This window comes from Pezoporus wallicus, unplaced genomic scaffold (assembly GCF_028554395.1).
Source record: "Pezoporus wallicus isolate ANWC-B61680 ecotype Strahan unplaced genomic scaffold, APGP_CSIRO_Pwel_v1 contig_2908, whole genome shotgun sequence".
NCBI classification, from domain to species: Eukaryota; Metazoa; Chordata; class Aves; order Psittaciformes; family Psittacidae; genus Pezoporus; species Pezoporus wallicus.
In genome coordinates, this window is record NW_026642179.1 from 210,383 (window position 1) to 223,586 (window position 13,204).

General features: G+C 39.8%; 1 protein-coding gene across 3 annotated transcripts in view; it reads right to left on the bottom strand.

The window, feature by feature from the left end:
- The window catches only part of PDE3A (phosphodiesterase 3A), a 256,702-nt gene that overhangs the window by 11,173 nt on the left and 232,325 nt on the right, over nucleotides 1-13,204 (bottom strand). For all 3 annotated transcript variants that reach the window (XM_057427925.1, XM_057427926.1, XM_057427927.1), the window contains 5 exons: nucleotides 10,739-10,850; nucleotides 8,029-8,142; nucleotides 6,432-6,631; nucleotides 5,227-5,430; nucleotides 1,733-1,888 (listed from right to left, as the gene is read on the bottom strand). In XM_057427925.1, coding sequence (XP_057283908.1) covers nucleotides 1,733-1,888; nucleotides 5,227-5,430; nucleotides 6,432-6,631; nucleotides 8,029-8,142; nucleotides 10,739-10,850 — 786 coding nt within the window. The remainder of the gene's footprint in view (nucleotides 1-1,732; nucleotides 1,889-5,226; nucleotides 5,431-6,431; nucleotides 6,632-8,028; nucleotides 8,143-10,738; nucleotides 10,851-13,204) is intronic.

A 13,204-nucleotide genomic window follows, 5' to 3' on the forward strand; every position in this document is an offset into this window, starting at 1 on the left:
CATTATCTAGGTGTTCCTGCTCTGGCAGGGGGATTGGACTAGATGATCTTTCGAGGTCCCTTCCAATCTCTAACATACTGTGATACTGTGATACTGTGATTACTAGCACACCTTTCTGACTGGTGGAAAGTAACCCAGACTCCTACTCTGGAACAGATAACACAGTATCCTGACACACATGCTCCTCTCAAGCTTGATTTAGATCTCACTATCCAACACTTTGACAATATTAATGTATTGGAGCACCTACTATCCTCTGACATTAATTAAGTGGGATCAAAGAAGAGTCATACCATTTATCTGAGCAACAGGTTTTGTCTGCATGCAGTAGTCACCCACATAAGCTATGAACACCGCCAGAATTAAGTGAAGTACAACTTTTTGGGAGAGTTTTAATGAAAACAAATATGAAGTATCTCCTGAAAGAGTACTTGGGACATGAAGGTTGACCTCTTTTTATGGGACTCTCTTTCTTCAAGAAAAAAATTAAAAGAAAAATGCAACCAACTATATATGTAATTCATGTAAGGGTCATTGTTCTCTCTTTTTCTCAGGACATCTAACATAAATAAAGGATCTTCAGGTCAATGTTTGAATTTTATCCCTTTTCCCATTTCTTTACATACTCCAGATGGCGGCAGCAGCAGAAAATCCTGTTTTTTTTCAAACTGTAAGTACAATAAATTTAAGAGAAGATGAAAAGACTTTAAAAGGGATTAGTCTGTGACTTCAAGTTACTGCACAGCCTCCTTGAGAAATCTGTGGGGTGTCTGGTTCAGTGATTTAACCTGCTCGATTCTTCTCAAAAAGACAGGATGTAGAGTTTAGTCTAATCAGCACATTCAAAATATGTTCCCACTTTGGAAACAGAGGAATAGTGTGGGAACAGCCCTGTCCCTTGCACTCAGCAGGGCTAAATAGGTTATAATGAGAAAAGGTTTAATTAAGGGCTCCTTTACACCTAGCAGGAGAGGACCAGTGCCTGGCTCTATTCCCAGGTCTTTGTAAATCAGTGGCTGTCCTCCTTCCTTGCGCTACCATCAGCTGAGCCTTGCATAATTAGTGCAGTTCTACTGACAAATCCTCTGAAAGCTGAAAGTGCTATCTTCAAAAATAAAGCACAAGTCAGGATCAATGTGTACCAAGCAGATATGGCTAGTCTGTAATAAACTGAAAGTCAATGCTACAGTCGTGTTCAGCACATAAGGGTCCTGTGTGTGTGAACAGAGATGTGGCCCATAGGGAAGCTAAAAATAATTCCTCTGCTCTGTTTAGATCATTTCAACAAGGGTGTTGTGTCCAGTTTTGGAGTCTGCATGTCAATAAACATGAGAGCCACCTGGAGTGACTGCAGAGGAGAGCAATGAGAACAAGCTGATGTCTTGAAAAGAAGAAAGGATGAAAACGTAGTTTGCATTAAAGAAGACTGAAAGGAGACAAGATCACTGCAAACAAAAAAAAAAAAAAGAGGAAAGGAACGCTTGTTCACCATGTCCACTGTAAAGGTAGTGCAATAGGGGAACAGTTAAGCCTGGAGAAACCCCATTGTAAAAGGTCTTTGAGGACACGTCAGAAGCATCAATGACAAACTGCCTTCACTGATCCAGCAAAAAGATGGACTGGTGTAGCCATCCCCTTCACCCCTATTCTCTGTGATTTTCACTTATCACCTGCATGATGCAACACAAGACATGCAACCAGCAGATACCACTTTGTACATGCATTTATTTACCTGTTCGTAAAACTCATTGACAATGCCTTCCGTCCATTGCAGATGCAAATCTTTGCATTTGGCAGGCCCATTTATATCCGCCAGTTTGATACACATCTGACAAACCAGCAAGCGGTCGTTCTCATTAGTCCAGTCAATTCCAACATCATCATTCACCTAGTAGACAGAAAAAGGAAAACCTTGACACTAATCCTAGGTAAAATGATGCATCCACAGAAAATTTCTGCCCTGGGGTATCTTACAGCATACTTAGCTGTGTAACAAAATCACAAGTGTAAGCAGGTGAGGTAATCCAAGGTTGGAATTTACAATCAGCTGCAGAGCAATATGTAAAAAGAAAAATGTGAAAAACAAGAACACTGAGATAAATGATAAGAAATTAATATTTAGCAAATGATGTGCTTGTTTGAAAGCCTTTGCTAAGAAAACAAACAAATGCAATCTTCCCATAACATTTTACAAGAAGTTATTACCTAATTGGTGTAAAAAAGATAAATTACCATCAAACACTATAGTGATTTAATTGCAATGTGAAGACACATGTAACAAGCTTATTTCTCTATTTGATCTAAGTATGTCTGAAAGTATTCCCTATGGTTTTCCTTTTCTCTGTTTTTCCCATACATCACACCATAAAAGGTATATATACTTATAACTGCTCTAAAATAAAAGCATCACATTATAGAACTGCAGAAAGGTTGAGGTTGGAAGGCACCTTTGGAGATCATCCAGTTCAACTCCCCTACTAAAGACAGGGTCAGCTAACACAGGCTGTTCAGGATCATGTCCAGTTTAACTGTGAGTATCTCCAAGAAGGGAAGCTCCACAATCTCTTTGGGCAACCTCTTCCAATGGACAACCCTCATCCTTTCTTGGTTTTAAATGGGGATTCCTATGTATCAGCTTGTGCCTGTTGTCTCTTGTCCTGTCACCAGATACCACTGAGAAGAGTCTGGCTCCATCTGCTTTACTCTCTCCATAGGTACTTATACGCATGGCTGCTTCCCATCAGGTCCCACAGACTTGTGTATATTCAGTTTTCTTAAGTGCTCCCTAACCTGATGCCGATCGCTGAGGATAAAGACTTCGCCATTTCAGACTTCTCTCACACCTCAGGGACCTGTGATTCCTGAATCCAGGTCTTAGCTCCAAAGACTGAGGCTGGAAAAGCATTGAGGACTTCAGTCTTTTACATCTCCAAATGGTCAGCGATAGTGCCCTTTACTGCCATTAGCCACATTTTCTTATCTCAACCTTTTCTTCTAGAATATCTCCTGGTGTGGGATGGGCTGTCTTCTGCTGGACACTTAATTTTTGAAATTCAAATCCCTTCATGAAACACAGCTTAAATTGTCAAGCTTGCAATAGTTGAAAATGGACAGAAAGTTGTTGTGCCATGACTAGATGAAACTTCCATGTCCTCTGTCAACATGTCCCCTGCTTCATATGCCAGTGGGCCCATATGGTGAGGGCTTTGATTTTGGTGCACTTGTTCCAACACAAATAATGTCAGAGAACAGCAAGTGCTCCGATGCACTGATATCATCAAAGTCTTGGTCAGTAAGCTTCCTTCTTTATTTCTTCTTAGTACTTTCCAGACTGCAAGTTTTCTGGTGGGAGGATGCTCACATTACAAATGTTTACACTGCTTCTGAACAGAAGGGACTCTGAGTGTAGCCTTGATATACTCAACTACAGTTCAGCAACTCAATCAATAATATGATCAGTTAGAGCTAATTTTATCAGTTATAACACCTCCACCCATAAACTAACATTTTGTGTCTGCTCTCTGAGAACGCTCTGGTACAAAAAACTTTTTTGCCAACCAAACATAAGTAACTTATTTTAAAGCAGTGATTACTCTGGGAAAGCCAGGCTTAGCCACAAGCACTGGTTAATATGCTCGCCTTCTTCACTTTTTATTCCATGCAAGACCATGTGACTATTTGAGCAATAAGGAGAGAGAGAAAGGTTAACAGATGCCCTTACAAATCTGCAGAGAGCTGGCAGGACTTGATACCTCAGACTGTTCTCCAATTTATCTGCTGTGTCTTGCGTATCACCTTCCTTGGTTACAACAGTGATTATACCTACTGTTGTCCAGCCCGATAGGTTTAGTTTTCAATATCCGCAATTTACACCTAATACTTTGGTCAAGCTTGTCCTCTTCCACAGCTAAGACAGTCTCTGTGACAAAGCCACAGTAATCACTTGGTTTAACCTGTCTTTCTTCATTCCTCAGTTACGTTCACATAAGTGAAGGCTTTGGTTCAAACTGTTGAATTCAAAGGATATATTCAGACAGCTTAAATTCTTCGTGCTTTATTGTCATTGTAGCCCTGAGAGATAGAATCTGCCAAATCTGTTCAATACTTCATGAGGAAATCAGGTTGGTGAAAATGGTCCCAGAGCTTAAACTTTAAGACCTAAAGAAACCTCCCCAGTACTACAGGAGGTTTTGGGACATGACTAGGAGGCGTGCAGAAGGATTTCAGTCTTTTACAGATCTACAGATCAGTTCTGTCTGCCTTGGACCATAATTTAAGGCATTTCTTTACAGCTTCTTAAAGCCTAATAAAGACACAGATGTTACAGGGAAATGGAAAACAAAACCAGTCATACAACTGCAGGCTGCAAAATTTCAGGATACAGGTCCATCCTAAGCAATATGACAAGAAAACATTTCATGTCACCAAACTATCTAGGAGGTCCTAGTCCTGGAAGAGAAAAATGCTGTGCTTAGTGTGTTTCTCACAAGGAACAAGAAGGCAGTACCAGCTCCAAAGACAGGTATAATCTAGGTAACATGCCAACAGCTTTGATGGATGATGGAGTTTATTAAAGTAACTTGATATGTGGTGATTTCCAATAACTTAGGTTGAAACTGTACAAGAATTTTTAAGAATGGTTTCCCAGGGTTGTAATGCTATATTTACTGAATGGAGCATGCAGGAAAGACCTTTAGTCACCTTCTTTCTGGGCTCTACCAATTTAAAAAAAAGTAGGACAGAAAGATTATGCTTTCATAGCATTTGAAATTAGAATTAAATAATTGTTATTATTTCTGTACTTTGATAATGCAATAGTATGATTAAACCAATAAAAATTCACATTAAGTATTTAGCCATTATGGAAACTTGGCAACATCTTTGGTTTTCTTCCCAAGTGCTTTACTAATAGGTCTAAAATGCCATTAAAGAAGAAAACAATGTTGAAAAGTAGGATGTAAGTGGGATTTATATTCAAATAGTCTGCAATATCCTTATCCTTAAACTGCTTTCTGAAGAAAACATATATAAGAAAAGAATCTGTACTACTAAATTAAGTAAAAAATAACAGCATATTACCATTCAACAAAATGTTTTACAGCAGCCAAAAGGACATTTAGAAGAAAGAGCAACCCAACAGCCTTTCTAGCCTTTTTCACTATGGTGCTACATAGTGAGCCACAATCTGTTCTGACCGTCCACACAAACCTGAACCAATCTTCTTACCTTGGCATTGAATTTGGCAACAAAATCAAAGTGTTTCTTCAGGTCAGTAGCTAAAATGGCCTCAATGACAAGGAAGCGGAAATGCTTGAACTCCACATGGTCAAGATTGACCAGGAAGTTGTACTCTGGCCTTGACATGAAAAGGTTCCAGGCAGCAGCAGCGTGGTGGTTCTCCAGGACAGAGCGGTCATTGTACAGCACTGCCTGTGAAAGCAATAGAGGCAGCCGAAAGTTGAGAAACCTCTTAGCAAAAGAAACTGCATCATATGTCAAGAGATTATTCTGTTTCAGGACACAAATTAATGACTAATATAATATAGGTGTGTGCTTCCCCGATTTTAACCTCATTTAACAGGGATTATTGTCTTTGGTATTTGTACTTTGCAACTGTGTCCATACTGGACTGATTCCAAACACAGAAACAAGTGCAATTCCAATTTGCAACCTGTCAACACACATTCAGCCTGACACAATGATAAAATCCAAAATTGGTTAAATCTTTAAGAAAATAAGATGCGTAACTCTCACAGTGATGGCAATATGGTATTCTTGTTTTTTCAGAACAGTATGCTGAAGCCAGGCAGGTCAGCTGTGTAAAGCAAGCAAAGATGATCTCTCATCTAAGCCAATAAACAGTGACTCAGAATTGCTGAATTCAACTCCCAACACTGGCAGCAACTTCTGTGTAACCTTAGGTAAGTCTCAATTCTTCAATTATAAAACTGAGATCCATTTCCACACATACTCCTGCCCTGATAGATGCATAGTGTAAAAATACCTTCATAAAAGACTGCAGCTGCTTGTATTCTATAGGAACAACAGAAAATATGTTACAGTCATGCATAAAGTAACTTGCATGGCGTATCGTGTTTTTTATTGTATTTTAATCTTTCTGTGTCTTACTGGGTGGAACAATTCTTCCTTTATTTCACAGTTACAGATTCTCTATCAGTCAGCAGAGCGTTAGCTTCTCCTTCACTAAGACATTTTATCAGTACCTTTCTTAACAGCTCTACTGAGGGTGGTGAGGGTGGGTAAGAAGACTCTTACTGGCAATCCCTACATGGAATGATTTTTTTGGTCACTTTGATAAACTGTTTCAAAATATTTGGTAGACTTGTGCATAACGGAAGCCACAAGACAAGAAGAAGCTGCTACTGAGGACTTTCCAAACTTAACAGGAGCACTGCTCGAGATTTATTTACCTGAGGAGCACTTGTTGCTACCAAGAAGGCATTGGTCCTTCCTGGATGATCATAATCATGCATGGCTGCAGCTACATAAAGAGCCATCAATTCAAGGGCAGGGATGTTGCCAGCTAGGCATCCGTAGCTGTCATCTGTAGGTGTGTATGTCTTCGAGAACACATAACCCATATGGCCATGAGTGATCCCACTATCAGAGTCTGAGCAGAAATAAAAGAAATTGGGAGAAAAAATAATCCTTACCACTTTTTCAGTGATTTATTGAAACTGATAGAAGCAGGAAGAGACAAATTTACAACACATAATAGAAAAATAAACACATCCTGACCCCAGCACTTGCTGATACTGTGCACATGATCCAGTGCAATAAGGCATACAACTGGAAAGAAACAAACTCTGATTCCACCTGGGGATCTTCCGGCAATGCAGCAGAGTCAGTAGCCATAAGCCATGGAATCATGGCCATTCCGAAGCTTTGTGGGTAACTCAATCTTCTCACTCCACCATCTAATTGCTTCACCATATAGATTAGCCTATAAGACACTAACAGTCCTTATTTAAAACAATGGACTAGCATTTATTAACTCAATTATGCTTCACATTTTCTAATCCAAAGGTCTACACTTTGGATCTTTGCTGATAATCCTCCGTTTGAAGCAGCTTGAACATTCCTGTCAGATGCAGATAGTAACTGAGATGTTTTGCTAATTTAATCTGCTTGAATAGGTCTTATATGCATCTGAACAAAGTCTTTCAAATAACAAACGCCAAAAAGCCACAAAACTCAACCCCTTTCATTGCACCTATTTTATCTCACTTAAAAAGCCTCCAACAACCCCTGCTAATAAAGTTTTCCAGGAACAAATATGTTTCCCAACCCACCAAAATATCCTGAAGAGTTTAACAAATGATATGCCACAAAAACACCACCAGAAAACGTAGAAATGGAAGAGGTTTCCTTCAAAACTCCCACAAACTATAGCAAGGTCCTCTAGTTGTTACAGCTGAACCTGGCTAAGTTAATATAAAAACAGAATAAGAGCAGCTTCTTGTAAGGAACAAACATAAAAAACAGACAAGTGGTCTTGCAAGCTGGTTGTAAAATGGTAACAAGTCTCCTTCTTTGGAGACAGTGGGGAAGCAAAGGAACAGTTCACGACAGCCAAGTAGTGGCAATGCTGCATGCCTCAGAGATTTTGTAATAGTAAAACAATGCAGGGTTTGAGGATTTAAGTCTACACTGCTTCTGGAGCAGCACTGAAAAACACTACCAATAGAGTTTTCCTATGAAAAAAGTTATTGTAAAAATCAAACTGTAACAAACTGTAGCACCCATTGCAAACAAACTGCAATGTGTGCCACAAAGGCTTGCATTCACACATTGTTAAGTATTAGGCTTTGAAGGACCAATTCTATTGTCTTCAGAGTTACATAAACATACTTTAACACCCTCAACATCCAAGTTACCACTCAACTTAAAAGTTTACATGATAACAAATATTGTATGCAATCTTCAACTGCTGGCTTTCTTACAGCAAATCTCAGGAAAAAAAAACCTTTAAAAATACAACATATACACTTGCACATTTAAATATACCTGAATCACTTGCTGACCCGTGATCATTAATCACAGTTGGGAGTCCTGGGATGGGCTGAGTAGTAAGGTACCAAACAGCATGTAGAACATCAGTTGCATGGATTCGGTTGTGATCTGTGATACAAAGCAAATTACCCTGCTATTAAACTCTCATTTCCCACAGAGGGAAATCAGCACCATCTAGTGGGTACTGCATGGCAGTCAATCGAGAGACAAATCAAACATTATCAGAAACATGCAAACCAGCAGTATTCAGTAAATGCTCAGATTTTCTTTCACTAAAGTTGAAGCACATTCAATGGTATGTATCACACCAGTCAAGAAAGAGAAAACAGAGTGATACTGCCTATGCTACCAGATCCAATCCTTTACTCAAGTGGTTGCCTTTAGCTTCTTAAATGCCATCATGTAAAATATGCACTGTTAATCTCTGATTCAAATGAAATCAGTGGGGAAAATCTCACCCACTTCAGTAGTCAAGATTTCACTTAGCTTCTAAACACAAGACAGGTAACACTGACCTGACTCTACCTGAGCAAATATAAGTGCTTTGCTAGCAGCTGTACTGCAAAAAAATCAAATTCAGGATAGGTGTACACTGCACAGTTAAATCAGGTTCTTTCTGAGGTTTTCTCAGGCCAGAGATAAGAGTTATGGCCCTGGATCTTGTAATTTGACTTACTACAACCTCTCTTTGCAGAAGTGAGAGATAAAAGTCACCCCAGGGCTCATAGCACCAAATCCTACAAGGCCAGATAAACTATTCCACAACCAACACAACCGGCTGAAAAAGGATCACATGCTAGTTCAGCACAAAGCATGATCTAAATGCACGTTAGCAAAAAGCAACCATGATGCTGAAAGAGGGCTAATGCTTTGCTGCACCAGGACCGAAGCTTACACTTGAGGTTAAATCAACAAAGGACAAGCAGTTCAGCTTGTGATTTAGGCTAATTTTGGGCAGAGCACAGGTATCTTCTGCAATGACTAGGTAAACACAAAGAAATCTGCTATTCAAAATGATAGCCTATGGCCACATTGCTGCTACGGCAGCTCTGGAAAGATGTATTTCAGAGAACAAAGCACAAAAATTTGGGATTCTACTGCTGTGTCACTCCCATCTATAAAACTCACAATGGTGGAAAAAAACCTCTGTACTCTGGGGGAGTAGAAGAGACTGGCAGCAAGAAGTGTTAGCAACCTGATTTTACACCTGTTGCATCCTAAAGATAGGCAGTGTATAGCAGATAGGGGTTTCTCGGCACCGATGCTGAACTTCACCCTAAGGCCGCTCCATCTATTAGGTTATTTTTGAAAAGAAGAAAGCAAAATAAGGAAGGACCCTTCTCTCCCCCGCCTTCCTTGAAGTACTAAGAACATCTCTCCTGAGACACTAATCTCCCTCATGCAAAACCTAGATGATGGCCCTGCACAGGGGTCTAATACTTTTCTCAGGAGTAAAAGCTGGATTGGCCTCTTGTGAAACTTGTACTGATTTAATCTAACTGGGATGGTCACCATAAATTTTGTGTGAATAACCCATTTTTCAGTTCAGCAACCAGAAGAAAGAAATTGTTAAGTTCAAACAAGTTGCTTTGTTTTTTTCCCCTTCACAGAAATGAAAAACTGGAAGGCAAACTAATTTTTTATGAGACAAAATATGCTTTACTAAACCAAAACATGCTTAAGAAAAACCAGTGTAATGAAGGGCTACATTCATAAAAAATCCTGAGACTCTATGAATATTTAAATGTTTTAAATAAAGAGGAATGGCTCCAGTAGGACAGACCAACTGTGGAACATCCACCTATAACTTCTTTAGGCTACAATCTGCTGTTTCAAATCCCCAGTCCGGTTCAAACACAAGGAAAGATTTGAAATTTGGTCTCTCACTTTCCCGAAGAGAGTCTAAAAGTCCTGACTGGAAGGCAATTTGAGGTAGCTTTCCTTCAATCCCTTCCACCGTAGATGTTGCAATGGTATTTAATATTTTAAGAGAGAGACTATATGACTTATTAAACCAGTATTTCAGACATTTTTCTGGAAGGTGGGAGGAAACAGACTGTCCTCTATTCCTCAGCACTAGGGTTATCTACCAGCTAAAGGGGGTAATAACTCCCTCTCTCCTCATGGAAAAAAAGACTTTTGCAGTTTGCTTGGTAAATTTGGTTTGAATTAGTAAATACTTTGGGGATGACTGAAAGCAGGTTTTTCAGTGAATGAATGACTCACATGGAAAAATATCAGCCAAGCTGTATTTTCAGTGTAGTTGCACTCAACTACTTGGCATATTTTTTCTGCTTTACAAAGCTCATCTCCTTTGGCTGCATAGAACTGCAACTGTGTAAAAATCCAAATGGCTCATGGGGCGGAAATGTTTCAGTAAACTCCAACTGGGGCACTGGGGTACACTTGCAGAATCAGCAAACAGTTCTTTGCACTTGTAGTAGCTTTACTCTGCTTTAGGCTTGCAGAGAATTTTGCCATGAATTGCTATGAAACAACATGAAACATTAAACGCAATGAGAAAAAGACGAGAGACTGTGGTTCAGCACCAGCCTCAAACTAGAGAGCCATCCATCTGGTGTGATGTACCAGAAGAAAAAAAGTAGCTGTTATAATGAGAGAAGAAAGGCTTCAACAGCAAAGAGTGTTGAAAATACCTCAAACTTTAAGGACACATTATTATCTGCTGGATATTTTTACTTACAAGGTATCTCTCGGTATCCACATTCCAAGGCATGAAAGTAGTTCATAAATTCCCTTACTGGTATTTTAAAGGTTTCAAACAGTCCCATATCTTCAAAAAGTCTGTATGATACCTGAAAAACCAAAACAAACATGCTGCTAAGTAGGCCAGAACAACTCTAATGAAAATCATTCTATTGAATTACCCCATGAAAAACTGCTTTCTGATCTGTGTATAGCTACAGATATTTGCACTTCCATAGGGATGTGGCTACATAGCCAAACAGACAAGCTATTAGTACCAAAAAGACCTCATTCTTTTGTTATACTGTTGCAGATGTTCTTATCATCCTTTCAGGTGTATGGATCCCCCAAATTTTACACCACCTCAGAAACACATACACATAAAGGATGATGTCCAGAGGTCTTTAGTGTTTTTGTAAAAATTCCAAGGAGACTCCATGCGTCAAATCAATTCCCAGAAAAAGCAGGAACAAGTGAAGGAATGACAAAAGGAGAGAATAATTTGAATCCTATGCATTATCTCCTTTCTCTCTCCCCTATTTTAGAAGTGAAATAACAGAAGTGACTTCTCCAAAAGGATTTCAAAGGCAGCAAGCAGCTTAGGAAGCAGAGCTGCTCCAAGTGCTCCTGCATGGAAAGATGACTGTAGACATCCAGGAGAAGCCATACTGGAAGGGAGACTGTGATGGATGAGTGAGGAGTTGCTCAGGAGGGACAAGTGCTCGGAAATATAGACAGAAACTGCTGCAAGATGGACATTTTTGAAGACAAATTTGAACGTGACATACAGAACAATGGGACAGAGTAAATTTACTGCCTGACCTTTTCACTTCATTCACAAATCGGACCCTAAAGCCTTTTGCTTCTTTATTTATTTACTGCTGTTAGCTTAATTCTGTTCTTTTGATGCCATCTGTCTGGTAATGATCTGCCTAGAGCTAAGTGAATTGAAGCACATTTGGAATGGTGAGTGCTACAGCAATGAGAAATTTGTAAAAATTGTATTTTGTGTTTTATACCCGAATGTAAATCAAACAACTATCCGCACCCATTTCATTCACAGAATCACAGAATGGCTTGGGTTGAAATCATAGAATCATAGAATAGTTAGGGTTGGAAAGGACCTTAAGATCATCTAGTTCCAACCCCCCTGCCATGAGCAGGGACACCTCCCACTAAACCATCTCACCCAAGGCTTCGTCCAACCTGGCCTTGAACACCATCAGGGGTGGAGCATTCACAACCTCCCTGGACAATCCATTCCAGTGCCTCACCACCCTCACAGGAAAGAATTTCCTCCTTATATCCAATCTAAACTTCCCCTGTTTAAGTTTTAACCCGTTACCCCTTGTCCTATCACTACAGTCCCTAATGAAGAGTCCCTCCCCAGCATCCCTATAGGCCCCCTTCAGATACTGGAAGGCTGCTAGGAGGTCTCCATGCAGCCTTCTCTTCTTCAGGCTGAACAGCCCCAAATTCCTCAGCCTATCTTCATATGGGAGGTGGAAGGTACTTTAAAGCTCATCTGTTTCCACCACCCCTGCCATGGGCAGGGACACCTTCCACAAGATCAGGTTGCTGAAAGCCCCATCCAACCTGACCTTGGTTTCTTTCTGTATGTTGTGTATAAATTTCTTTCTGAATATTGTATATGTAAGTTGGGACCTGTGAGCTGCACCTAAAGTTTACTGACATAAACTTCAAATGTCCTGCCACTGTGGATTTTTACAGTAAGAATAATAAAAGAGGATATGAATTTGCAGCAGTAATAATCTTCCTCTGCCTGGTTATTGCTTACCAGGGAAAATCCGCATGTGACAAACTCTGCTAAAGCACTGCAACAGGCAGTGATGATGCAGAGACACGTTGAGTGTCATGTCCGACACTGTCCACGATGCCTGATGACACATGTTTGAAAGCTGGGGTTCTGCTGATGGCCCCAGCTCTTCTGTTTCTACCATAAGTGTGCAAGTGCCATCGGCAATGCCGATGGTAATTTTTCTTTGTGGCCATGGCTGTTGCTTATAAAGTGAAAAACTCTTTATAGCAAAGGAGCTAAGGAACTACTGAATTACAGCACTCTGGAAATGTGAAGTAGGCAAAAAAAAAAAAAAAAGGTAGGGCCTGTAGAAGGCAAAACTTTACTCACTAAATATCCCACAGGATCCTCCTGTACTGAGGCAGAGTGAAGGGCCTGACCTTATGGATAATTTGGATTAGAAACTGTACACAGAATTCTGCTTATTTATCTGGAATCACATTATTTTACATTCTACTCTTAGACTTCTGAATGGTAAGCTTCCTATTTCCAGCAAAAGTATCTCTGTAAAAAGAACAAGCATAAAGAAATACTGTTCTGCAGAACCAAACCTTACTGGTCTATGCTACCAATACCAGACAGGTATCTTACACAAAAAATGTTATAAAAGCATGTTTTTCCTCCCCTTGTATTTTGGGGTGTGGG